This window comes from Beta vulgaris, chromosome 7 (genome assembly GCF_026745355.1).
Source record: "Beta vulgaris subsp. vulgaris cultivar EL10 chromosome 7, EL10.2, whole genome shotgun sequence".
Lineage (NCBI taxonomy): Eukaryota > Viridiplantae > Streptophyta > Magnoliopsida > Caryophyllales > Amaranthaceae > Beta > Beta vulgaris.
In genome coordinates, this window is record NC_079208.1 from 53,189,140 (window position 1) to 53,213,778 (window position 24,639).

Consider the following 24,639-nt stretch of genomic DNA (forward strand, 5'->3'; position numbering starts at 1 on the left):
TTCATTAGATATTACTTGGTCCAAAATACATAGTATTACATGTGATAATATGGTCATTTGACACAAACTATCCTATAATTATCCAAATAACCGACTCCCTCCACTCTCTTCCAAGTAAAATTACCAAAACACCCTGCCGACCATTACATATTTATCTCCGAGTAACCTCCCCCCAAACTCACTTTCTCGTACCAAACAATGTCGGCGGGAGACCAAATAGCGGCGGCGTTAACGGCACACTTAGCGTTAGCCGGCGACGGCGCATTCCTAGGCGTAGCCCTAGCCTACGTGGCAATTCGAAGCTTCACAAAATTCAGCGCCACGTCATCAGCGCTTCGGAAAATCCGAGATGCACCTTCCGTACAAGTGTCGGATCTACGGTCCTTAATTAACGAAGAAACTGACGGCGAAGATGGAGGAGAGAGAATATCGAAGGTTGTTGTTGTTGTACAAGGTTTAGTAGAGTCAAAGTCTGCTGTCAAAGGTAGTTGGAAGAGTTTGTGGCCTGCTGTTCTTGTTTCTCATGATTCTGGTGATCGTGGTGTTATTATTCAGCGATCTCAGAAGGTATTATTTCATTTCTAATTTTTACTCTTTTGGGAATTTAATTGAAGAAATTGATTATTTTGAAGATTGTGTGAATTTGCAAATTGGAAATCAGTGTAATTTTTTGGAAGAGTGATTGTTTTGGTGTTTAATTGTTATGTTTTCTTTTTGAAGTTGAACTTTTGAGTGTTACTATATGTTTTTTTTTAAGTATATAGATTAAGGATTGAAGTTTTAACATAGGAAAGTGAATTATGACTTATGTATGAAAGGAGGGAGTATGTATCATGTGTGTACTTAGGAAGTTAGGTTGAAGGATGTGTAATGAAGATTAAATTCATCGCGGAGAAGGGATAGAGAGAGTATTGTGGGTAGAATGAGTGGTTGTTCAAGACTATGTTGCTCAGACACGGATTGAGTGTCTACTCGGATACGGGTGTCCAAGTGTCTGGCTATTTTGTAGAAAAAAGACAAGTTTTTAGTTTAAAATGAAGTATCCAAGTGAAGTGTCGTGTCGGATACGACAAGACAACCGATTTTTGAGGTAAATGAAGGTGTCAGAGTAACATAGGTTGAAGATGTGAAAGAGATGTGGATGACACAGTTGTTGTTGTTTTGAGTTTAGGATCTCTTGTTTTGTTGGTAGGATGTGTAGAACTTTAGGATTATTAGAATGATATAGTAGGGTTGATAAACTAGGGTCAAGGTTTGAACTTTGAGCTTGATTGCCTTGTCTTGATGTTGCACTTTGAGTTTTGAGAAGCTTTGGGCGGATGTACCGTTACTTTAGACTGCTGCTGGTAGAACGTTCAGGATTGTCGTTGTCGAGTATCAATGCTTGATGTTTAAGATTGTTTCATGAAAGTAGAGGAACAGGACGATGTATATTGCCCTGTCCTTGTTGCGGCCATAATGATTTTCACATTGGTTTCAGCAGATTCAGTCAAATGAAGAGATGGTAAAAAAGCATATTCAAATCTATTGAAACCTAATCTAGTTTGTGTGGTAACTTTATTTAATATATGTAATGCTTATTTGTATCTGATTTCTTGATGATCATTTAAGGAGATTTCTGGAAATTGTTGGCAATTAAATTCCAAATTGCTTCTGCAAAACTCTTTTATGAAAAAAAGGTTAGGAAGAAGGGTGAGATCCTGTGTTGCCCAAGGATTGAAGATTGATTCGAAGTTTTCCTCCCCCGGTTTGGTTTGTTAATGTGGTGTGTTCACTAAAAGAAAGGAGGCAGACAAAAAAAGTTGACACTTTTAGCAACTTCTTGAAATCCCTTCTAGCATAGTTCCTGAAATGCCAATGTTGGAAATTGATGATTCATAGTAATGAACTGATGCTAATGCGATGCGCACTTGTTACATCCATATATGCTTTTTTCACTATGGATATTGAATTGGTGGTGCGTCTTGTTTGCATTGAGAATTATTTTTCAATCATCAAATGAACACAATCGTTGATATTATGTTATCGAAGAGTTAATTAGTCCGAAAGGACAGAAAAATATGGGCATCATGTTGAAGTCCCTGCATTAAAAGACGAGTGAGCTTATACAGCATTATTGTCAAGTAGTGCCTTCGCCCTTCATACTGCCAATGGGCTACTTTTGATGATGCAGCATGTAGCTAGATCCTGAAATCATGCTTGTTTACACTTGTTTAGGTTTTTGTCTTGTTTTGTGATTGAAAAGAAATGGGAAATTTGGCGTCAGGATTTCTTTGCAGTAACATATATGTTTATTCAGTTGTTTACCTATTGCCTTTTATTATTTTATCTAAATTTCATGGTTATATGCTGTGCAGTGTATATACAACGAATGGAGAGGATTGTTCGGATGGTATACTGATCTACGTGCTGTCGTGGCGAGAGCTTGGAGAGATCAGGGTTCTTCGTCCATTAGAATGGTATTTTTTTCATGCATCGAAATGGCATGTGATTCCCTAATAGCCTTTGCTCTACTTTTTTTTTTCCTGCTGATAGTAGATTATGAATAGTAGCAGCTTGTTTTATCATCTTGCAAACTGATATTTTGTCATGAGATGACTTAGGTCACTTACAATTATCAAATATATTATTATCCCTAAATTTTATAATTGATTTTATTAGCTTTTCGTAATTTACTATCTAGTGCGAAATTGAAAAATGGACGTCATGAGTCATGACATGATAAGATTTTTAAAAAGAATTTCCAAGGAATTATGGATAAAAGTAACAATTTCAATGGAATTCAGGTAAAAGAATGTAATTACCTTGATAAAAGTGTTAGAGATCGAAGCTTTTTTATGCCTCTATAGCTACATATAATTATAAGACTTTATTATGTTTTACTTTAAAACATTAAACATTGAAATATTGTTCCCCTCAAAAAAAAAAACATTGAAATATTGTAGCGGATTGGTGGTTGAACTCTCACATTTCATTTCAGAGGTCATATGTACGATTCCTAGTAGCTCCACATTGTTAATATTTATAAATAAGATCATAAACATGTGTATTAGAAGTTTGAAAAGAGTGCCACATGACACATACATTGGAGAGTGCCATGGGGCACCGTTCCTTTGATTGAAACACCTTTGTATAGGTGTGTTTGTCTTGTTCTAAAGCTCCATCTACAAATGGATAGATTCTTTATTTTACTTTAGTGAAGTTAATGAAAGTAAAGGAGCAGTGCTGGTTTCATATTAATTAATTATTAAACAGATGCTGCAGGATGAGTTCATATGCTAGCTTCTGGTCAAGGAAAAAAAAAAGCTCGCTCACTAAGTCATTATGGTGATGGTTTCTTTAGTTACACAGCATGGAGTACCCAAAAGTACGAGAGGCAAAAGTCCAGTATAATGGGAATGAAACTGTGAAAGTGCCAATTCAAGGGTTTCCTTAGTAATCATTTGTAGAAACATGGCAAACATACATCAGAATGATGTTTTTTGGTGTCACATTCTAGGTCAAAGCTGAACTATTGTATTCTAGTTAGTCTTCAAAATCCTGGTGTTTGCTTTTGCCAAGATATGAAACTTTGCATTCTAGTTTTTTCTTTATGCTGTTCTTAACTTCAATTACCAATAATGCAGGTTTACATTAGTAAATATGATTACTTTCAGGTTTACATTGGAACATTTCTGGATTTTAACAGAACTATCCTTGGAAAATAAATTTAAAGAACCATATGGTAACAATATTGAGGAAGATGGCAAATGAATAGTAAGGCCTAGGCAAGACTAAAATCACTAAAACAATCTAGGATGACTTCAGGGCATCTCAAGTCTTTCAGGGCATATATGGCAATAGATTAATGTTGATTGTTGACATGATTATCTGTGGAACGACCTGATTATGTATGAATAGAGTTGTGTGGCTTATATTGTTTAAGATTTGCTTGCCTGTATTGTGAACATGTACTCTAAACAAAATGACTTCAACTTTTTTGCAGGTTCCTTTTGTACTTGTTGATGGTCGTCAACAGCCGCATTCTGATTATGTTCTGGTTGATTTGGATGGTTCAAAACATCCACTGCCTCTGACAACCGTCTACCATAATATGCAACCTATTCAAGCTTCCCCCTATACCTTTCTTCAGGCACTTCTTGGACATGAATACCCGGTGAGCTGCTGGCTTTGCTATTGCTTGACCATGCATTTTCTTCCTTTTTTTTGCTTTCTGCAGTTTTCTACTTCATATTTCTGCCTCTATATAAGTAAAACTTCTCTTTAAATGAGTAATATAACTGGCTTGAAGGTTGGCGTGGTCGATGAGGAGAAAATTCTTCCGCTTGGGAAGGAGGTTACAGCAGTTGGTACTTGCTTTTCAAAGAATGGGATTTTTGAGATCAAGTCATGCAGAGATCTTCCTTACTTTCTGTAAAGCCACCAACTTTCTCTCATAAAAAGTTCTATCTCAAGAAGATCCATATGCTTGGACTTAGTCTAAAACAATACAAAATTATGACCCAATGTATTGTTTTAGACTATCTTACAAAGAAAATTAGTTTTTGCATTACACTTCATTTTGCTGGTCAGATAGTTTTATAAATCCTACATTTGTTTCTCTTCTCAATGTATTAACTTGGTAATCTTGAACCTTTTCTGTAGGTCTGAGTTGACCAAAGATCAGATGGTAATTGAGCTCTCTTTCAAGACGAAGTTCTTACTATGGAGTGGTATCGTTGTTGGTACGGTATCAATTGGCATACTTGGCTATGCAATTGTTAGGTATTATTGCAGACTACAGTTGCACATTCCTTTACCATTAACCATGTTCTGGTTACAGTGAGACATAATCTAACTTAATGAGGTTATAAGATTGTGATGACATAAATATGGAGATCAGGATCCTTTTTCCCTCTATTGTTGATTAAAGGGATTATATACTTTTCTTGGTTTGATCACCTATTACTCTATCAGTGGTATGACTATTATGTTCCCCTATCATGTTCCCTGGCTACACCTAATAGTTGCGTTCTTTACTTGGATTTCTGCCTTCGATTGCATCTACAACTACAGTAATGCAGTGTGAGTCAAAGCTATGGTAAAAATTTGGTAATGTATTAGTAGCTTTTATTGAAAGCATTTTCTCTTGATGATATAGAGCAACTATACCCACCAAATTATTGAATTTATGTTTCCCTTGCTGTAGATTTCTAAATTTACTGTTCTAATCATACTTTCTCTTGGTTGTCTTCAGTAACCTGATTTCAGTACTTTGCTTCTTATTTTCTTTCAGGAATTGGAATAAATGGAAGCAATGGTGGGAATACAGGAGGGCGCAGCTGCAAAACCGTGCTGTTGATGGTGATAGTAGCAGCAACAATTCCGAGTCTGAAGTTGTTGAAGATGAAGAAGTGGGAGACATTCCTGATGGGCAGTTGTGTGTAATCTGCCTTATGAGGAGACGACGATCTGCATTTGTACCGTGTGGGCACATGGTTTGTTGCCAGAGATGCGCTTTTTCAGTTGAACGAGATTTATCACCAAAATGTCCTGTTTGCCGGCAGGCTATCCGTGGTTCAGTCAGGATATATGATTCTTGAGGTACTTTAACATATATATACATATACATTGTCTATTGTTAGATATTAGCCTAACACAGTAAGCGGAAGCTTTTGTGAATATAGCTCGTTGCTGAACAGACTTTGATTTTGGTGAAAGCAAGTAGGCAACATGTAAAGATGTAGTTCCCACAAACAAGCAAATGTCTGATTTCTGATCGAAATTTACCTAATATTTCTGACCTCTCATTCCTGAAGTACATATTTTTTGCGTTGCTATGACAGTACTATTACGGCCCGTTTGGTAGTCGTTAATAAATTGCGGTAATGGTAATGAATTTAAAGTGTAATTTTATTAGGGAAACACCCTTAAAATCTCCATGGGGAGGTATTTTTTCTCCATGGACAAGCAATCTCACTTCTAAATTTGTATTTTTGTCTTTAGGGGAAGCAATTTTCATTACCACCTACAAGGTGGTATTGGATGGGAATGAAAATTCAAGAAGGAAAGTGGAGATTTTAGGATAAATTAGCATTACCATGGGAATGGACAATGATAATTTTTACAAATTTACACACAAGTTCATTCTCATTACCACCATTTATGACCAACTATTAAACGAGCCGTTAAGTGTATCTTCCAGGACCAACCTGATATATCATCTTCTAGTACAACCTGGTATATGTAATTGAACGTAGAAAATACTCAGACATCAGAATGCATAAATGATGGACCTTGTTATTGTGGATCAAAAGACGAGTTTAGCTGGCCCTATTATTGTTTATACGGTTCAATTCCTAGCAAAGAAGCCTTTATTGGAATTTTGGATGATTTAGAAGCTACTTGATTATCAATTTTTAATGTTTGTTCTATTTAATTTATCTTAACTTATCCGAATTATTATAACTTATTAAAACTTATATGAACTTAATTTAACTAAATTTAGTTTCTTTGAATTAAGTTGAACAAAACATAACTTTAATTCTTTGGGTCACAACGTCTTTAACATCGTCAATATAGATTTATCCAAGTGATTGCAACCGAAAAGAACTCGTACAAATGAAACCTTAGATAATTACCTTCCTCAAGGCTCAAGCCCAATTCCTCTTTGGGTTGCTTCATTTAGTTGTCTTTTCCTTTGGTATTTTTGGAATTGCACTTATAAGGGACCTATTTATCTGGGAACCCATATAATTTTCACATTTTACTTGTAGTTTTCCTTGTTAATATAGTCTAATAGTCTATATATACAATTCCTCTGTTTATATAACTGTAACATTTTTTTTTATGAAAGTTCCAAACAAACTGTAATGTTTTCCTTATATGGGAATACAGAATACTTTCTCTCCATCTTTTTATGACAACATAGTTTTTTTTTTTTTTTATCTATCTCAATCTCTTTTATTTTTACATGACTTTCTTAAAAAATATGATAAAGAGCTAAAGAGCTAAAAAGTGATAGAACGATAATAATGTAATACAGGAAGTATTAGCGATAGTATATCTTCAAATAAAAGAAAAGGAAGAAGCAAATCTTGGTAAAAAAAAGTAAAAGCAATAATATTAAAAAACAAAATAGTGGATGTCCAGAAAAACTTTAGAAAAATCTGTAAAGCATAGCAAACTTGAACTTTCAAGTTAGGGAATGTGCACTTCTTTTTTTGAATTAAGAAAGATAATTGGTCGAAGACCAATCCATGCTAGCCTAGCAGGGCACACTGGTTTAGAGGTAGGGTACAAGGTTAAATAATTCATAATTAAATGTCCAATATATTAGTGGGATGAGTATTCGAATCCTGGATAATGCCCTAGAATTCAGGGTGGTAGTCCACTGAGCTACCACCTTTCTCTCTAGGACATCATTACATGTGCATTTTATCTGTTGCATATTTTACATTGTAATGTGTACCTTGATTTTCATGTCAAGGAGAAAGAAGTGAGGAGCTTCGAAGCCTCGTGCGCGCAGCCTAGACGAGAACATCACCAACCGGCCGAGTGCAGCAGCCCCGGACGGGCACTGAGGCCCGTGCGGGCTGGTGGTAGGCTCGAACGGGCCATCTAGTTCCCCTACATTCTGCCTCGAGGGCAGAAAGTTCTTCCAAGGCCTGCCCCGGGCGGGTAGCTTGCCCTGTTTCGCTTTTTTGCGATTTTAATCCGGATTATTTCGGATTTTATGTTTTTGTTTTAGGGTGATTTTGTAAACTTTAGAAAGTCATGTATAAGGCATCCTAAAGTCATTTTAGTCATCCAAGATTCATATTAGCCACAAAATAACTCTCTCTCTCTCCTCTCTCTCTTCTTCTTCTCCATTGTAATTCCTCCATTAGAGAGGCTAAAGAAAAAATCCAAGGTTCTTGCTTGTGGATGCAGGTCAAGATTGACCGAACCACGTTAAATCTTTGTCTCTCTCTATTGCTTACCCTTCTCATTTAAAGTTTACAACTTTGCATTTATTGTTGAACTTGAAATTAATTAGCAAACCCTAAGTCCTAGAAATTGCATTTATTGCTAACATACATGTTACGTACCATATGAAGGAGAAGGATGTACAGCATGCCAACGAAAAGAATGAGGAAGATAAGATGAGTAACGAGTTTTACTGACTCAATTTCCCCACCTAATTTGTTGCATTCCATACTCATTGAAAACATCTTTGAATTTTTGACGTCTATGTTGACATATGTTCATTCACTCTAAGACTTGTATAATTGGAGTTCGTTTCCATGATCATCATTATACATAGTTTAGCTAAATTTTATCAAGTTGAATCGTAAAAACGTTAAATAAAGATGATCATTGGACAACCAATCTATTTTCAAAATCAGGAATCGATGACGTTTGAAATATCAAAATCGGTGATATGTGTATCTGATGTAATTTCATTATATTTGTTCTAAATTAGATTGAAGATATGTAGATATGGTTTTCTACGTTAGATCTTCTTATCTTGGCATTTATATCAAGCTCACTAATTCCATAGTTTTGCAAGAAATTCGATTCACCTTCAAAAGATCCTTTGTTCTTTTCTTGCCTCTTCTTTGTTTATGATGTCAAAGAATAACATTTTAATATCGACTTGTAGCAAAAGGCATATTTTATTTTGTTCAAACATATAATTAGAACTACAAGGTCATCTCTGTAAGTACTGTCTCACTGGTGAGATACATCTCCTTTTTATTACTGAAAGACAATCTTTATATCAAGAACACATATAATACGATGACGTGCTACTGTGTATAGTAAAGATACCACACGGTAGAGTCTTGTGGAATGTTACGAGTTTGTCCATAAATAAAGGATTTCATATGAATATGAGGTTCGACGTTCGAGTGAAGTGTGAAATCTAGGAAGAAGGTATATCCAGGGATATAATAGGTTTATAAGCATAGTGTTAACCTATTATTAAGAAAAATTATTGTTTTTAAAATTCACATGCATGGCTGAGGTTTTACACTTCCTATTATTAGCCTATAATAAAGTTTTTCTCGTCAAAATATGTTTTGTATCTTTTTATTACTTGGTTGTTTTTAAATTTCGCGACAAAGTAAATCTTACCTCTATTAATGTAATCAACTAATCATGTAATTCATCCCGTACTTTTATTCATCTAGATAACAAACCAAGGGCTATGTTTTTTTGTCCTATAGGAGTTTTATTTCCACCGCCTTCGGCGAGTGGACTAATCTCCTGTGGGAGTTTGCATAGGTACCTCAAAAGGCAGCATCCCTCACAACTGAAATTTTTTCCATCCCGAAAGCTCGAACTCGAGACTTCGATTCAGGAGCAAGAGACGCTTAACCACTCATGCCAATCCACCAAGGGCTATGTGCGTATGTGTAAATTGTAGTAGTATTGTTATCCAATTGCGAATTTGCAAAGGCTCCAATAATGGCCAGTCCCTAAATGCAAAAGTGTTTAGTGATGTTAGGCATCTACCGACATAAACATGCAGTGCCAAAATATGCTACGAGAGTACAAGTATCGTGTCATATCCTACCATTAGCGTTTAGCATGCATAAGGAGATAAAGTTTTTCTAGCATAATTGTGTCTATAATAACTTAAGTATCTGTACAACTTTTGCAATAAAGCTCTGACATTTTTACGATGAGTCATTAAAATTAGAATGTGATATTGCGATGTACAATATGTACTGTATAATAGGAGTAGAAGATCATTATATTCGCTATTCATAAATATAAATTGGAATCTTAATATTCAATACTTCTATTATTCATACATTGGTAAAGAGCAACGATGTTTTTTTTTTCAAAAGAATAGATAAATATTAAGAAATGACAGAGCATATCGAATCTAAAGAAAATGGGAAATGCAAGTGTTCTGGTCTCCTCTTTTGGATAAGATGCTGGAGGATCAATAATTTGATAGATATAATAGATGATACAGAGTACCAAGGGCTAATCTTAGATGTACATCAAAACTAATGTATTATCATAATTAATTTCTTAAATTTTTGGGATTGCTTATTATTATTATTATTAAATTAGAAGGGTAAGAGATGAAATTTGATCACAAAATCTCCTGAAATCGGGAGAAAAGCTGTAACCAACTAAATTATCCCTCACTCTCAAGATTAGTACAAGATGATAATATCTAAAAGCAACTTTTGTCCATCTCGATAATAGTCTCTTCATTTTTCTAGTTGTTTGGCTTTGACTCTTATTTATTTTCATGCACAACTTTGATTTTGTTATATATATCTTAATATATCGATTCAAAGGCATTATAAAAGTTGATATTTTTTAGAACATTTACTTGGAAAAAGCCAATAATATAAAATTTAAAATATAATAGTTTTATATGTTTAAATACAATGTTGTTATATTTAGGGAATTTAAATAATGCAAAAATAAAAGTTGAACAACTAAAAAGCTAGAGAAAATATTAAATACATAAAATATAGCTTTGCACCCAATGTCCTAACCTATACATATTTAGACTTCAACCTAAACCAACTTGAAATTATATTGATGTCTAAAGACTAAAGAGGGTTGGTATTCAATCATTTTACATAATGATATATATGCTTAATCAGAATTTAATCAATAATAATTCTGAAGTTATCTAAAAGATAAAATGATTTACAAGACTAGAAAAATGTTATAATAACAGTGTTATTTGCCACTCTTAGTTGAAAGTTTAAGATGTAATTGGTTCTACATTTTTAAATAACAAATCATATCAAACCACTAAATTTTTCATTGTTGTGACATTTTTTCTGAGATTGGTAAGATAAATAACTCTACTAAAGTGACATCTCTTGCATATTGAAAATATATATTTCATCTAATCGATTAATTCTTTTTAGTAGGTAAGAATAAATCCTTTGAGTTGTTCTAATACAAAGCTCTCATTTAAAGACCTAAAGGCTATTACAACTTTACAAGTCAGGCAACACACAACCCCCAACCTTTTAATCCACACAATGGCTTAGATTACATGTCAAATTTAAATTTCGCTACGAGAAATCAGGAGCGGGGAAAATATGAGCAAAAATAATGAGGGTCCTGTACAAGTTCTTTCCTTAGGCCCTTCATTTATAGTTCAAAAAAGATAGAAGTATAAGATTCGTATTTACAGTCAGCTAATGGCGACTATCTTCAAAAGTTTAAACAACAAATTAAAAGTTAGATGAATTTCATGTATGTTCTAGTTATTCCTTCTCTTACACTTTTACTAATGATCCAAATATTTTCCTTTGTCTAATCTTCAAACAATTAAAAACTAAATATATTTTGAAACCCTTATATATTAGAGTCCTTATATTTTAAGGGTCCTATTTCATTACCGTGATCACATGAACCAAGAACCATCCATGCGAGAAATGGAAATCTCACTGCTTGAACCGATCCCAATTCGTGGATCCATCGGTTATGGACTTATGGTACATATTCCCTTGGCTCAATCCCTTGCATCTGACAAGTCACAACCGGGGATTGACACGTATCAATTGTTCGTATTCTTGGTCGAAATTATATCAGTGTGCTGTTTGGTTCCAAGTGTTACCATTTCTCTCCCATTTAAAGCAGATTTACGAATGTGCAGTAAATAATATTCACCCACTCACTCAGTACTCAGTATTCAGTACTCAGTAGTCACTAGTCAGTACTCTTCTAATCAAACATCTTTATCATGATTCATGAGTGGCACTCTTTTCTAAGTCGTCCCATGCATTTGCAGTTTTGCACAGTCCACCTTTTGTTTCTATTTTCTCTTGCGGAGGTGAGAAATGAGAATATAATGTGTGAATTCAACATCCTAGAGTTGAATCAAATCAGAATGTATATGATAAAATCAGAGAGATATTGAGAGAGAGAGTAGAACTCTTTATTTCTGTGTTTATTGTCCTCTACAATCTAAGGAAGAAAGAGTATTTATACAACTAATGAGGAAAGTGTGTGCTGTAAGCTTTAGAAACTTATACAAGAAGCTTTGTAACAAACTCACTAACAGAATTAACAAACTCACTAAGAGAAGCTAACTAACTTTATAATTTATTGAGCTAACTGTTATGAGGCAGCAGATGAGGTGTGAGCTGCTATGTCAGCAGCTTGGTTACTTACACCCCCTCCTCAAGCTGGAATGTGATGTTTAGTCAGAAAGAAGCATTCCTAGCTTGACAGTGAGAAACTTGTGTTGGACAGCTCCAAGAGCTTTAGTCATAATGTCAGCAAGCTGCATCTGGGAGCTGACATGATGTGTGGCAATGAAACCTGATTGAACATTTTCTCTAACATAATGACAATCAATCTTGAGATGCTTCGTTTTATCATGAAAAACAGGATTGGCTGCAATATGTTGAGCAGCAATATTGTCACAAAATAGAGAAATAGGAAGAGAAGGATGAATATGGAGATCATTAAGGAGGCCAACGAGCCAGACAAGTTCACTTGTAGTATGACTCATACTACGATATTCAGCCTCAGTAGAACTTTTAGAAACCACCTTTTGCTTCTTAGTTTTCCATGAGATAAGAGAGGAGCCAAGGAAAACACAGTAACCAGTGAGAGATCTGCCTGAGTAATGACAAGTCCCCCAGTCTGCATCACAATATGCAGCAACTTGAAGAGAATTCTGAGCTGAGTAGAATAAGCCATGATGTAATGTGCCTTTCAAATATTTAAGAACATGTTGAGCAGCCAAAAAATGTGGCATTCTGGGATCAGAAAGAAACTGACTAAGTTGCTGAACAGCATAGCTTATGTCAGGTCGAGTCATGTTCAAATAAAGCAATTTACCAATGATTCTTCTGTATATCTCTGGATCAGGAAGTTTGTCTCCATCATAAATGCTGAGTTTGAGGCCTTTAGGGAGAGGAACAGCAGCAGAAGAACAAGATTCCATAGAACAATTTTTAAGCAAATCAAGAATGTATTTGCGTTGGTTTAAAAGAATCCCAGAAGTATCACGTTTAACCTCTATGCCAAGAAAGTACCTTAACTCTCCAAGGTCTTTTATAGTGAAAGCTTGATGTAGTTGTGCTTTAAGATGAGTAATAGTAGATAAATTGGTACCAGCCACCAATAAATCATCTACATAAGCAACAACTATAAGTAAATCTGAATCAGTCTTCATGATGAACATGGAATAGTCCAATTTTGATTGAGTAAAACCATAGGCAAGTAAGAACTTGGTCAATTCTAAATTCCATTGCCTTGATGCTTGTCTTAATCCATATAATGATCTCTTTAATTTGCAAACTTGCCCTGGGGAAGCTTTAGTGTATCCTTGAGGTGGATGCATATACAATTCTTCTTCAACATAGCCATGAAGAAATGCGTTGTTAATATCTAATTGATGAAGCTCAAGGTTACAAGCAGCAGCTAGAGCCATAAGAATCCTTACTGTACTGAATTTGGCAACTGGACTAAAGTGTGTTTGAAGTCCTTGCCTTCAATTTGCCTATCACCTCTAGCCACTAATCTGGCTTTGCATCTTTCAATAGTACCATCTGGGTTGTATTTGGTCTTGTAGACCCATTTACACCCAATAGCTTTATGACCTTGTGGTAAAGTAACAAGGTCCCAAGTCTGATTTTTTTCCAAAGCTGAAAGTTCTGTATTCATAGCTTCAATCCATCTACTATCTTGACTGGCTTGTTTGTAATTGGCAGGTTCAGTGGAAGATAAAACATTAGCTAGACTAGCTAAATGTTCTGGACTGTAGGTAGAAAAAATAGGGGAGAGAGACACATTAAAACTTTGAGAACTAGAAGTATCTTGAGAAGTATGATGTAGAGTGGGAAGGTCTACAACAAAATCTGCTAGTTTTGCAGGAGGGTGAATATGTCTAGAAGATTTTCTAGGAGGATTAGGAATAGGTTGAGGGATAGAGAGAGAAGTAGAGTGAGAAATATCAGGAGAAGTAACAGATGGTGAAGAAATAGAAGAAGTAGGATGAAAAGAAGTAGTAGGAGAAGAAATAGGAGAGGTAGAAGGAGAAGAAGTAGTAGGAAAAGGTGGTATATTAACTGGAGAAGTTAGATTATCCTGAGGATCATGAATAGCAGGATTAACCAACTGAGGAACAGGAGGTAAAGAAACAGAAGGTGGAGAAGAGACAGCAAGTGAAGATTTAAAAGGAAAAACATGTTCCTGAAATCTTACATTCCTACTAAGAAGAATTTTGTGTGTATTAAGATCATAGCATTTGTATCCTTTCTGAGCAAAAGGATAACCAAGGAAGATGCACTTGGTAGCTCTTGGAGCAAACTTGTCAGGTGTTTTAGTTTCAACATAGCACAAACAACCAATTGTTCTCAAATGATCATATGTAGGTGGTCTCTTCATTAACACTTCAAAAGGTGTTTTCCAATCCAAGATGACAGTAGGCATTAAATTAATAAGATAAGTGGCTGCTAATAAGCAATCTGCCCAAAATTTTATAGGTAAATGTGCATGCATTCGAATTGCTCTAGCAGTATCTAATAGATGTCTATGTTTCCTTTCGACTCTCCCATTTTGTTGGGGAGTATTAGGAAGACTTCTTTGATGTATGATACCTTTTTGAGCAAAAAGTTGAGTGCAATAACTCTGGATAATCTCAGTTCCATTATCACTCCTTATATATTTCAAATGTAAGCCAAATTGTGTCTCAATATATGCAAGGAATTGAGATAAAATGAGAGGAACTTGTGTTTTAGAATGTATTAAATGAGTCCAAGTGACCCTACTGTGGTCATCAAGAAGGGTGAGAAAATAGGTTGCACCAGTTAGACTAGGCTGTTTATAAGGTCCCCAAAGGTCTACATGAAGTAAACCAAAAATCTCAGAAGCATGAGAAAAAGAAATAGGGAAAGGGGATTTATGCATTTTGGCATATATACAAGGTTCACAATCTAAAACTGAATCCTGTTTTGAAGCAAACAAAGTAGACATTTTATTCATTTTGTGAACAGATGGATGACCAAGTCTAGAATGAAAAATTTCATATGAAGGTAAAGTACTAACATGAGAAACAGTACTTAGAGAAGACAATTGAGAAAAATCTAATACAAATTTGTATAGATCAGCTTGTCTCACAGCAGTGGCCTTGACTTTGTTAGTCACAAGGTCCTGAAACACACAAGATGTAGAAGTGAATGTGGCAGTCAGATTATGTTCATCTAAAAGCTTGCCAACAGAGAGGAGGTTGTGTTTAAAATCAGGGAGAAAAAAAACATTTGAAATAGCAATATCAGGAGTAATAGAAACTGAACCAATAAGATCAACCAGTTTAGTTTTACCATCAGGTAAACCAACCTTAATAGGTTGAGGTAAGATAGTGGAAGTAAGAAACATATTCTTATCACAGATCATATGATCTGTTGCTCCTGTATCAACTATCCAGTCAAATTGACTGTAACAAGTAAGTAATGACTTAGTGGAAGCATTAAGATTACCTGCAAAATTGATAGAAGGAGAAGAATGAGAATGATCTGCAACACTAGAATGAGTCTTCATCAGCTTCATCATTTCTTTGTAGACTGCATTTACTAAGGAAGCATCTACTGCCATCTCTTTATGAGAAGAAGGATCATAATCCAATGGATTATCAGCCACAAATTCATTTGCATTTGAAAGTTCAGATGCATGAGCTGCCATTTTAGAAGTTGAACCTCTACCAGATTGCTTGTTTTTGAGGTTTGTAAACCATTCTGGGATATTTCCAGTAAGTTTAAAGCACTGATCCATGGTATGTCCAATCTTCTTACAATATTCACATTTTCTGTCACTTTTGTCCACCTTATACTTCTTATAATCCCTTCTTTCTCCAGAATTATAATAAGAAGAGTTTGCATTCTGCTTCATAGAGGCAAAAGCACTGATTTGAGCAGATGAAGTTTGCTGTTGATCAGTCAATTTATTTTGTTTTTCAACTTGTAACAAGATATAATAGGCCCTATTCACAGTAGGTAAGGGATCCATACTGAGAATGTTAGTTTTAGAGGATCCATATTTCAAACTTAAACCAGCAAGAAATTGGATTAGTTTTTGTTTCTGATCAGCAGCAAGCACTTTCTTGAGTAATCCACAAGCACAGTTAGCTAATGCACCACAAGTGCAATCAGGAAATCCTTCAATTAACTGGACTTCATCCCAAACTCTCTTCAGTTTAGAGTAATATTCAACAATAGATGAATCATTTTGTTGAATAGAAGTCATTTTCTGATGAAGTTCAAATAATTGAGGAGCATTTGAGTGGCCATACCTTTCAAGTATTTCTTCATACAATTGGTGTGCAGATTGTTGAAGTAGAAAACCTTCAGAAATGGTTTTCTCCATTGAGTTGATTAACCATGATTGAACCATATAATCATTCCTTATCCACTTCTGTAAATCTGATGATTCAACATCAGGTTTCTTACTTGATCCGTCAATAAAACACAGTTTATTCTTAGCTCCAAGTGCCATTCTAATTACTCGATTCCAGCTTAAGAAGTTCTCTCCATTGAACTTATGTGCAGCAAGTTGTTGTTCTGGATGATCTCCAGAACCTAAGTAAAATGGATCACTATATCCAATATGCAAGGGAGTTTTATCAAGAATTTCAGGAGTATTTGGAACAGAATTTGCTTCAACTTCCATTGAAGAATGCTTGAAGATTTGAAAGAAAATTTAAGAAAATTTCTGGAAATTTTGAATCAGAAACTAAGAAACTGATTGAAATGAATTTGTGTAGATATTATCTTCAATTAGAATACTAATTGATCTTATAAGAACCATTCGGCTCTGATACCATGTGAATTCAACATCCTAGAGTTGAATCAAATCAGAATGTATATGATAAAATCAGAGAGATATTGAGAGAGAGAGTAGAACTCTTTATTTCTGTGTTTATTGTCCTCTACAATCTAAGGAAGAAAGAGTATTTATACAACTAATGAGGAAAGTGTGTGCTGTAAGCTTTAGAAACTTATACAAGAAGCTTTGTAACAAACTCACTAACAGAATTAACAAACTCACTAAGAGAAGCTAACTAACTTTATAATTTATTGAGCTAACTGTTATGAGGCAGCAGATGAGGTGTGAGCTGCTATGTCAGCAGCTTGGTTACTTACATAATGTGATGAGTTAAACAGTAGTAATATCTTCCAATCTCCATGGATTATCCTCCAGAATATCTGCATATGTCATACGTGCATGCATCCTAACATTTCATATTTCGAATGTAGCTATAACAAGGAAACTTCAAACTATTGGAGTAATTATATTGATAATTAACTAAAAATCTAATGTATTGACAACATAAGTCTTCAAACTTAGAGCTTGTTCTCTTTGGCATAAAACAGTTGAACTGAATTGAACTGAACTGACCTGAACTAAACTGAACTGAACTGAATTGAACTCAATAGTGATATGTGAGAGTAAAAGTATTATCAAGAGCTGAACTGAACTGAATTGAACTGATCTGAACTGAACTGAACTGAAAATAAATTGGAGAAAATAGGCTCTAATCATACTTCTCAATTAAATAAAAATTGTATTTAATTAATTATTAGGAAAACCCTTTGATGATATGGTTGAACTTAAACATTTGTAATATTATGTTCTAAAAGGTCTTAACTTTTAATTAAATTAAATAATAGGACATATTTGCATAATAAGCCGTAACTTAGAGTGGTTTTCTTAACCTATTAAATGTCGATTATGAAAGTCATAAATTTGTCCTATAAAAAACATATTATATTAGAGGTATATTAAACTTAAATTTAATACTTATACGAATCCATTCCATTACTCGAACCAAATTGATTATAAAGGTAACAATTTGATAAATTTGATATAACTGAAAATGGACTTGGACAATTCAGTACAAAGGAGGAGAGTTCGATCTACATATATACAAGCGCAAAAGAGGTTCCATACAAAAATCAATTGGCAATAGTAGGAGTAGCTCCTCTAACTTCTATTGTGATACTTTTTCTCATCTTTTTTCAATATAAAACAACTCACATATGCACAACATACATAGAAGTTAAACACGATTTCTATTCTATTCCACTCTTTTATATGATCACATTCCCCTTCCATTTCCTTGGTTTAACCAAAGGAGCACTAAAGTTGTGGGACAATTAGGGTACAGGCTACAAAAAAACACCATAAATATAAGAGCAGACTGCAGGCAGACCGCAGACCTCTCATTTGATATAGTGTAGCAGCAGTCAATATAAGAGTTAGCAATAGTAACATCAATCTCTTCTTGCAACTTTCTTTATTCACAAGAACAGATTCTGATGATCTGCCAAAAAAAAGAAACCAGCATTATACAGTACTTATATATACTTTCTGCAAGAAATCCAGTGATAAAATTATAGAAAGTTTCAGTCCCACTACTATATTGTCTCATCCCTTAAAAAAGAGAAGGAAGATTAAGATGATGATATTAGATGATAGAAATAATAAGAGATCTCCTTTCCCTTTCACAGCAAGTCAATGGAAAGAGTTGGAACAGCAACTTCTTACATTCAAATACTTAATATCAGGTGTTCCAGTTCCACCTCAACTTTTCTCTAATGTCATCACTAACCCTTTTGCTTCCTCTTCTTCAACTCTCTTCCCTTATCAACAATCACTACCATGTAAGCTTTTTTTTATAGTACTAATTTTTATCTTCAAGTAATATGGACTTCCTTTTTCTTTGGGATTATTCATGTTTTGCGTATCTCTGATATGGGGTTATCATGACTTGCCCTTTTTGGTTTGTGTGCTAGTTTGAAGTTTCATATACTATCGGTGTGTTTGGTAGTTGGTTATAAATGATGGTAATGAAAATAAACATTTGTGAAGAATATCATTTGTCCATTCCCATGCTAATGAGTGACAATGAGAATTGTTTTTTATTGTAGACAAAAATACGAGTTTAAGAGTGAGATTGCTTGCCCATGGAGAAAAATGTCTTATCATAGAGATTTTAAGGGTGCTTCCCTAATAAACTTACACTTTTAATTCATTTCCATTACCGCAATTTATTAATGACTACCAAACGGGATCGTATATGTGCATAAGTGTATATGAATACGTGTTTTACAGTTAGTCTTTGTCAAAATGTGGAATCATTATTATCTTCCTAAAACTTATTAGACTTACATGCAATTCGAGAGAAGTGACTTCATATGCCTTAAGTTTAAGGCTAATAAGTTTAGAAAAATCTAGATAAGTTTAGTTATTGATCAATAAGGGTCAGCCAAGGTCAATTCACAACTCTAGGAAGCTATGATAATTTCGGATATATTCAGATAAATTAAGGCTAAAACATTCGGTTCAAGGAAAAATAAGTGAATGCACCATCACATCGTTAAAATTTAGGGTAAAAAGAAGTTGTGGATTTTGTGTTATAAAGATTTGGCTCTACACTTTTGGGTGGTGGAATTGAGAAGGTTTATGGAGACAATTGAGGCCCGATGCTCATATCTTCACCCCTAAGAGCTCATAAAAGTCTTTTGCTTGAAGAGACTCCCTTATCAATTCATTTCATTACTTTCATTTCATAGGCTTATACGACATAAATTAATGTTTATACGACATAAATTAATGTTTGTACGACGTAAATTAATGCTTGTACAATGAATCCAAGTGTACAAAATAGCGGTGTGCGCAAATTGCCTACCTGTACCACTAGAGGTACTTTGAGGGTAGAGATTTCCCTTACCCTTATCCTTCCCCTTTACTCTTAAGTGTCTGGCCTAGGGCTGTTCAAAGTGCGGTCTGGACCGCACCAAACCGCAACCCAAACCGTTTTTTCGCGGTTTGGGTTGGTTTGCGGTTTCAAAATTGCGGTTTGGGTTATGATTTCAAGCAAACCGCGGTTTGCGGTTTGGGTTGGGTTTTAATTTTTGTAAACCAAAACCGCACCGCAAACCGCAAAGTTACATATTTAAAAAAAATAAAATTAAATACACTTATGAAGGTGACATACAAGTATAAAATTGAAAAAAGAAGTTTGAGGTAAAAAACTTTAACACTTTTGATAAATCATTATATATGTTTAATTATGAATTCAACTTCATATCTATTTGGACTCTTAGTAACAATTTTTTTTTAATCTTAGATTACAAAAGTAATGTCGCGGAGGAAAAAATGGTTAAACCGCAACCCAAACCGCACCAAACCGTTTTGCGCGTTTGGGTTGGGTTGGGTTGGGAAAAATTGCGGTGCGGTTTGGGTTGGAAAATTTTCAAACCGTATATTTGCGGTTTGGGTTGGGTTACATCCCAAACCGCACCAACCCAAACCGCGAACACCCCTAGTCTGGCCCATTAAAACTCGAACAGGGTCCGGACCACTTCTTCTTACCCAAAAAAAAATTGACTACCTCTAAAGATGTCATCTTACAAGGTAACGTGTGGGACGTATACTATTTTAATTTTTACTGATAATTTTTTTGAGCTGAATTTGCACCTTAGACAAGCATCCAGCAAGAAGAAAACCCTAATCACTAACCATTAGAGTCCATTTCCAAATACCGATACAAGGTTTATAGTACGATTATAAGGTGTTAAAACAATTGTAGCTATACAAGTTTTTGATAGAGTATAGATCTATTCCTGGAGTCTCAACCATCAGCTTAAGCTTTTGGTTGAGTTGGTCCTTTGACATGATATCAAGAGCCAGCATGACAAAAAGGTCACGGGTTCGAATCTCATCCACCCCTTCTTTCTCAGTGGAATATTTAACGTCAGATACGAGGTAAATCCTTATCCAATAGCGATCAAATACCCAGTTTTAGACGAGACCCGCAGTCCGGGCTCTGATACCATGTCATTGGACTAATTTAACCAAAAGCTTAAGCTGATGGTTGTAGTCTCAGGAATACTTTAATACTCTATTAGTTTTAATTATATCTAAAGGTTTTGTAACACTAGAACTTGAGCAATGAGCATTGAGGTTATTTTGGAAAGAAATGTACTACTTCCTTTATTTCATAATACTCGTTACACTTTTCATTGTGGGAAATTTCACATTACTTGTTAGTTGCTACACTTCTTTTTTGGACAATATACTCTCTGTATCTCTGTCCTCTCACATGGATTCTTTTTCTTTTTAGTCTCTACCTCTTTTTTCTTCAAAAATTGCCTAAAAGTTCGTGAATTGAAAAGTGTAGTGAGTTATATGAAACGATAAAGTATATTTTATCACATCCTTGTTTCATTACTATAATTCTTAAAGGGAAGATCCAACAATTATACATAAAGTACAAGTATATGTTATTAAAGATATATCCTTGTTTATGGCAGTTGGATGGGGTTGTTTTCAAGTGGGATATGGAAGAAAAATAGATCCAGAACCAGGAAGATGCAGAAGAACAGATGGTAAAAAATGGAGATGTTCAAAAGAAGCATTTCCAGATTCCAAATACTGTGAGAAACACATGCATAGAGGCAAAAACAAAACCAAAAAACACATTCAAGTGTTTTCAACAACACCACCAAAAACAACAACAACTAACACCATAATTCCAACAACACCATCTACAACAAATAAACCTTATTTATCTTCCCCTGTTATTTCTTCCTCTGTTTCTCCATCTTATATTAACCAATTACACTCTTATGATCATACCACCTCTTTTTACCCTTTTCTCTCTCCTCAATCATCTTCATTTTCAACTCATTTTACTGAGTCAACTCAAAATGTTACTGCCCCTCATTGGCTTTTGGACACTCAGTTATATGATGATCAGCCTAAAAAAGACATGAGGTTTGACTTTGACTTCTTATATATTTGCTTCATTGAGGTCTATGTTTAGTTCACCTGAAATTTTCTGATCTAAACTTATTTGATCTGATCTGAACTTATTTTTACTGATCAGATCTGAACTGATCTGATTACAATATCTTATCTTTTAGATTTTTCTCAATATATAAGAAAAATTATAGTCAAGTGGGATCTTGTTTGATTTATCTTAATGAGTACTTTATTAATATTCAATTATTGTAATTTTTACTAATATGTAATGAAAGATATAATGATTTTTAAATATAATCATGATCTGAACTGATCTGATCTGAACTTATTTTTTCTGATCTGATCTAATCTGATCTGATTAGATCTTAATGATGTTATGCTTTAAGTATATGATTAAGGGTTATTAACAATCATGTTTTGGTGATCATAATAATAGACTAGTAGGTAAGTCGTGCAATTATGTTACAAAATTAATTTAAATAGCGACTATGTTTGGAAGTGGGGTAAACATTTAAGGTACCTTAAATAATAAAGTGCTATAAATTTTAAGTGCAAAAATAAGTAATTGTGTTTGGGAGTACCTAAAATAAAAATTTAAATGGTTAAAATGAATAATATTGATAAGTTAAAAATTTTAACTTTTCAAAATTACGTGAGTGATCGTAATAAAATTACTCTTTACTGAATGAAATTGACAATTGAGATTACTAAAACTAAATTTTTACTAAACAAGATTGATTTTTGCTGAAATTCCTAAGACATATGTAGTAAATATTTTAAAATTTTACCAATTGAAATTGAGCTTTACTTGTTTAAACATAAAAATGGTTTTTAAATATTACTCTAAAAGTGATTCAGTTTATCTTATCTTAAAGGTCGAAGGAACGAGTTTGAGGTGATACGATTTATTTGGAGTCACGTAGGTGGCAACTTCTATATATGAGGATAGTTGATAAGAAGTTTGCTTTCAAATTTTGTACGTAAGATTGTCAAGGGATCAACTCAACCAAAAGCTTAAGCTGATGGTTGAGGCCCCAGGAATAGATCTATACTCTATCACGTCCCCTCACGCAAGAGCCCTTTGGGCTTGAAGTGTGGATGCAGCACAGGTTTCCCTCAAACTTGATGCGAAATATTCCACTGAGCAAGGAGGGGTGGACGAGATTCGAACTCGTGACCTTTTTGTCACGCTGGCTCTGATACCATGTCAAGGGACCAACTCAACCAAAAGTTTAAGCTGATGGTTGAGGCCCCAGGAATAGTTCTATACTCTATGATACCATGTCAAGGGACCAACTCAACCAAAAGCTTAAGTTGATGGTTGAGGCCCCAGGAATATATCTATACTCTATCACGCCCTCTCACGCAAGAGCCCTTTGGGCTTGATGCAGCACAGGTCTCCCTTATACCTGACGCTAAATATTCCACTGAGAAAGGAGGGGTGGATGAGATTTGAACCCGTGACCTTTTCGTCACACTGGCTCTTGATACCATGTCAAAGGACCAACTCAACCAAAAGCTTAAGCTTTTGGTTGAGTTGGTCCTTTAACAAAAATGATACGAACTAAATTAACTTCCTATTAACAATGTACCTTTTTTGTTGAAAAGTTTAACATGTTTAGATAGCTGTATGATGGTATTGTGATTCCTTATACAGTTGAAATGCAGGTACTTGAAAGAGATGAAAGGAGCAGTAGTAAATGAAAAGAGATCAAGTCAATTTCAAGATACTAGATACAACAAGATCAACAAAGAAGAGAGAGGAGAAAGATTTGGAGGAGTTGATAGAGTAGATGAAACCCAGATGCTTTTTCATCACTTCTTAGGTGATTAGCCCACTAAAAGCTACTAAAACCGTCTCCCGAAAAATTAATTAGCAAGTGATCATATGACTCGTAATAAATTTGATCTATGTTAGTGAAAAGAAAAGCAAGACGGAGTGACTACGACTATCACATCGAAAACGAAATAATAATTATTACCTTTTGGATAGCTTTTAAGAGTTCAACTAAAAATCAAACAATTTGGTAGAGCATAATAGGTGAAAAGCAACAATAATACCTTTGGTACAATATTAGAGGATATGTATGTCATCAATCGATAACCATGGTTAAGGATATTAATGTCATTACACTCCTTGTTCTCCACCAAAATGTTTTAGGTTTAGCGTTTTTCATCTTATAGTTAAGCGGTTAAGCACACGTAAGATGTTCATGTAATGATTACTAATCTAAGATATGCTAATAAAGATGGTAAGAAGTATGAAAGGTTTTGTTTATCTTATTGTATCTAGTTAGCATGGTGGATTTTAATAGTTGATTTAACTATCATGTGAAAACAGTTACTATAATCCAACTCACTCACACTTACACTACATTAATTTATTACTTTTATCTTATGTGAGTAATACATTATGCACCCACTAGATACATAAAAGATTAAAAGGGGGTTTCATCAAACATACTTAACAAGATACAACCACTAACTAGTTATTAGGCCCGGGCTATACCCCGGGTAAGAAAATTTTCATTTATTAATATTGTACTTTGATATGATAGCACTAAATACTACTTGGTCTAGTGGTTAAAACTTTAGTACATGAGCTTGAGGTCACGGGATCAAAACCTTATACTATGCAATTTCTAATTTTTTTTATTGTACATAGATTACATGATCTAAAACTCCCTAGGGAAAGCGCCACGTGGCACCGTTCCTGATTTACACACGCCTTTTAATATATTAGTATAGATGATCCTTTACTAAGCACCTTGATTAAGACCACTTTCTTTCAAGAAGGTCATAAATGAATAGTAAAAGTTAAAACATACTCTGATCTAATCTTTAAATCTAATAGCTAGAGAATCTACATTCATATGACCACTTGTTCGAGAATTATGTGGGAGCTCAATGGTT

The 24,639-nt window shown here is 34.5% G+C and overlaps 3 protein-coding genes across 6 annotated transcripts; 2 read left to right on the top strand and 1 right to left on the bottom strand.

The window, feature by feature from the left end:
- The first annotated feature begins 61 nt into the window (after positions 1-61).
- On the top strand, positions 62-7,868 carry LOC104899752 (E3 ubiquitin-protein ligase SPL2). Of its 2 annotated transcripts, XM_048648402.2 has the most exons (7): positions 62-567; positions 2,358-2,459; positions 3,986-4,156; positions 4,292-4,413; positions 4,645-4,764; positions 5,276-5,583; positions 7,469-7,868. In XM_048648402.2, exons 1-6 carry the CDS (start codon positions 199-201, stop codon positions 5,580-5,582), a joined length of 1,191 nt encoding a protein of 396 aa, XP_048504359.1. In that variant the 5' UTR covers positions 62-198; the 3' UTR covers position 5,583; positions 7,469-7,868. The 2 variants fall into 2 exon arrangements, with proteins under 2 accessions (XP_048504359.1, XP_010685312.1); XM_010687010.4 differs by lacking the exon at positions 7,469-7,868 and having other exon boundaries at positions 63-567; positions 5,276-5,789.
- Positions 7,869-12,151: 4,283 nt separating this feature from the next.
- LOC130589570 (uncharacterized mitochondrial protein AtMg00810-like) lies at positions 12,152-13,393 on the bottom strand. Its single transcript, XM_057390871.1, has one exon. The coding sequence runs from the start codon at positions 13,391-13,393 to the stop codon at positions 12,152-12,154; it is 1,242 nt and encodes a 413-aa protein (XP_057246854.1).
- Positions 13,394-18,070: 4,677 nt separating this feature from the next.
- Positions 18,071-24,004, top strand: LOC104899753 (growth-regulating factor 5). 3 transcript variants are annotated; one of them, XM_057396423.1, is made up of 3 exons: positions 18,071-18,620; positions 21,276-21,738; positions 22,602-23,349. In XM_057396423.1, exons 1-3 carry the CDS (start codon positions 18,416-18,418, stop codon positions 22,618-22,620), a joined length of 687 nt encoding a protein of 228 aa, XP_057252406.1. In that variant the 5' UTR covers positions 18,071-18,415; the 3' UTR covers positions 22,621-23,349. The 3 variants fall into 3 exon arrangements, with proteins under 3 accessions (XP_057252406.1, XP_010685314.1, XP_010685313.1); XM_010687012.4 differs by lacking the exon at positions 22,602-23,349 and adding an exon at positions 23,384-23,523 and having other exon boundaries at positions 18,073-18,620; XM_010687011.3 differs by lacking the exon at positions 22,602-23,349 and adding an exon at positions 23,395-24,004 and having other exon boundaries at positions 18,078-18,620.
- The last annotated feature ends 635 nt before the right edge of the window (positions 24,005-24,639 follow it).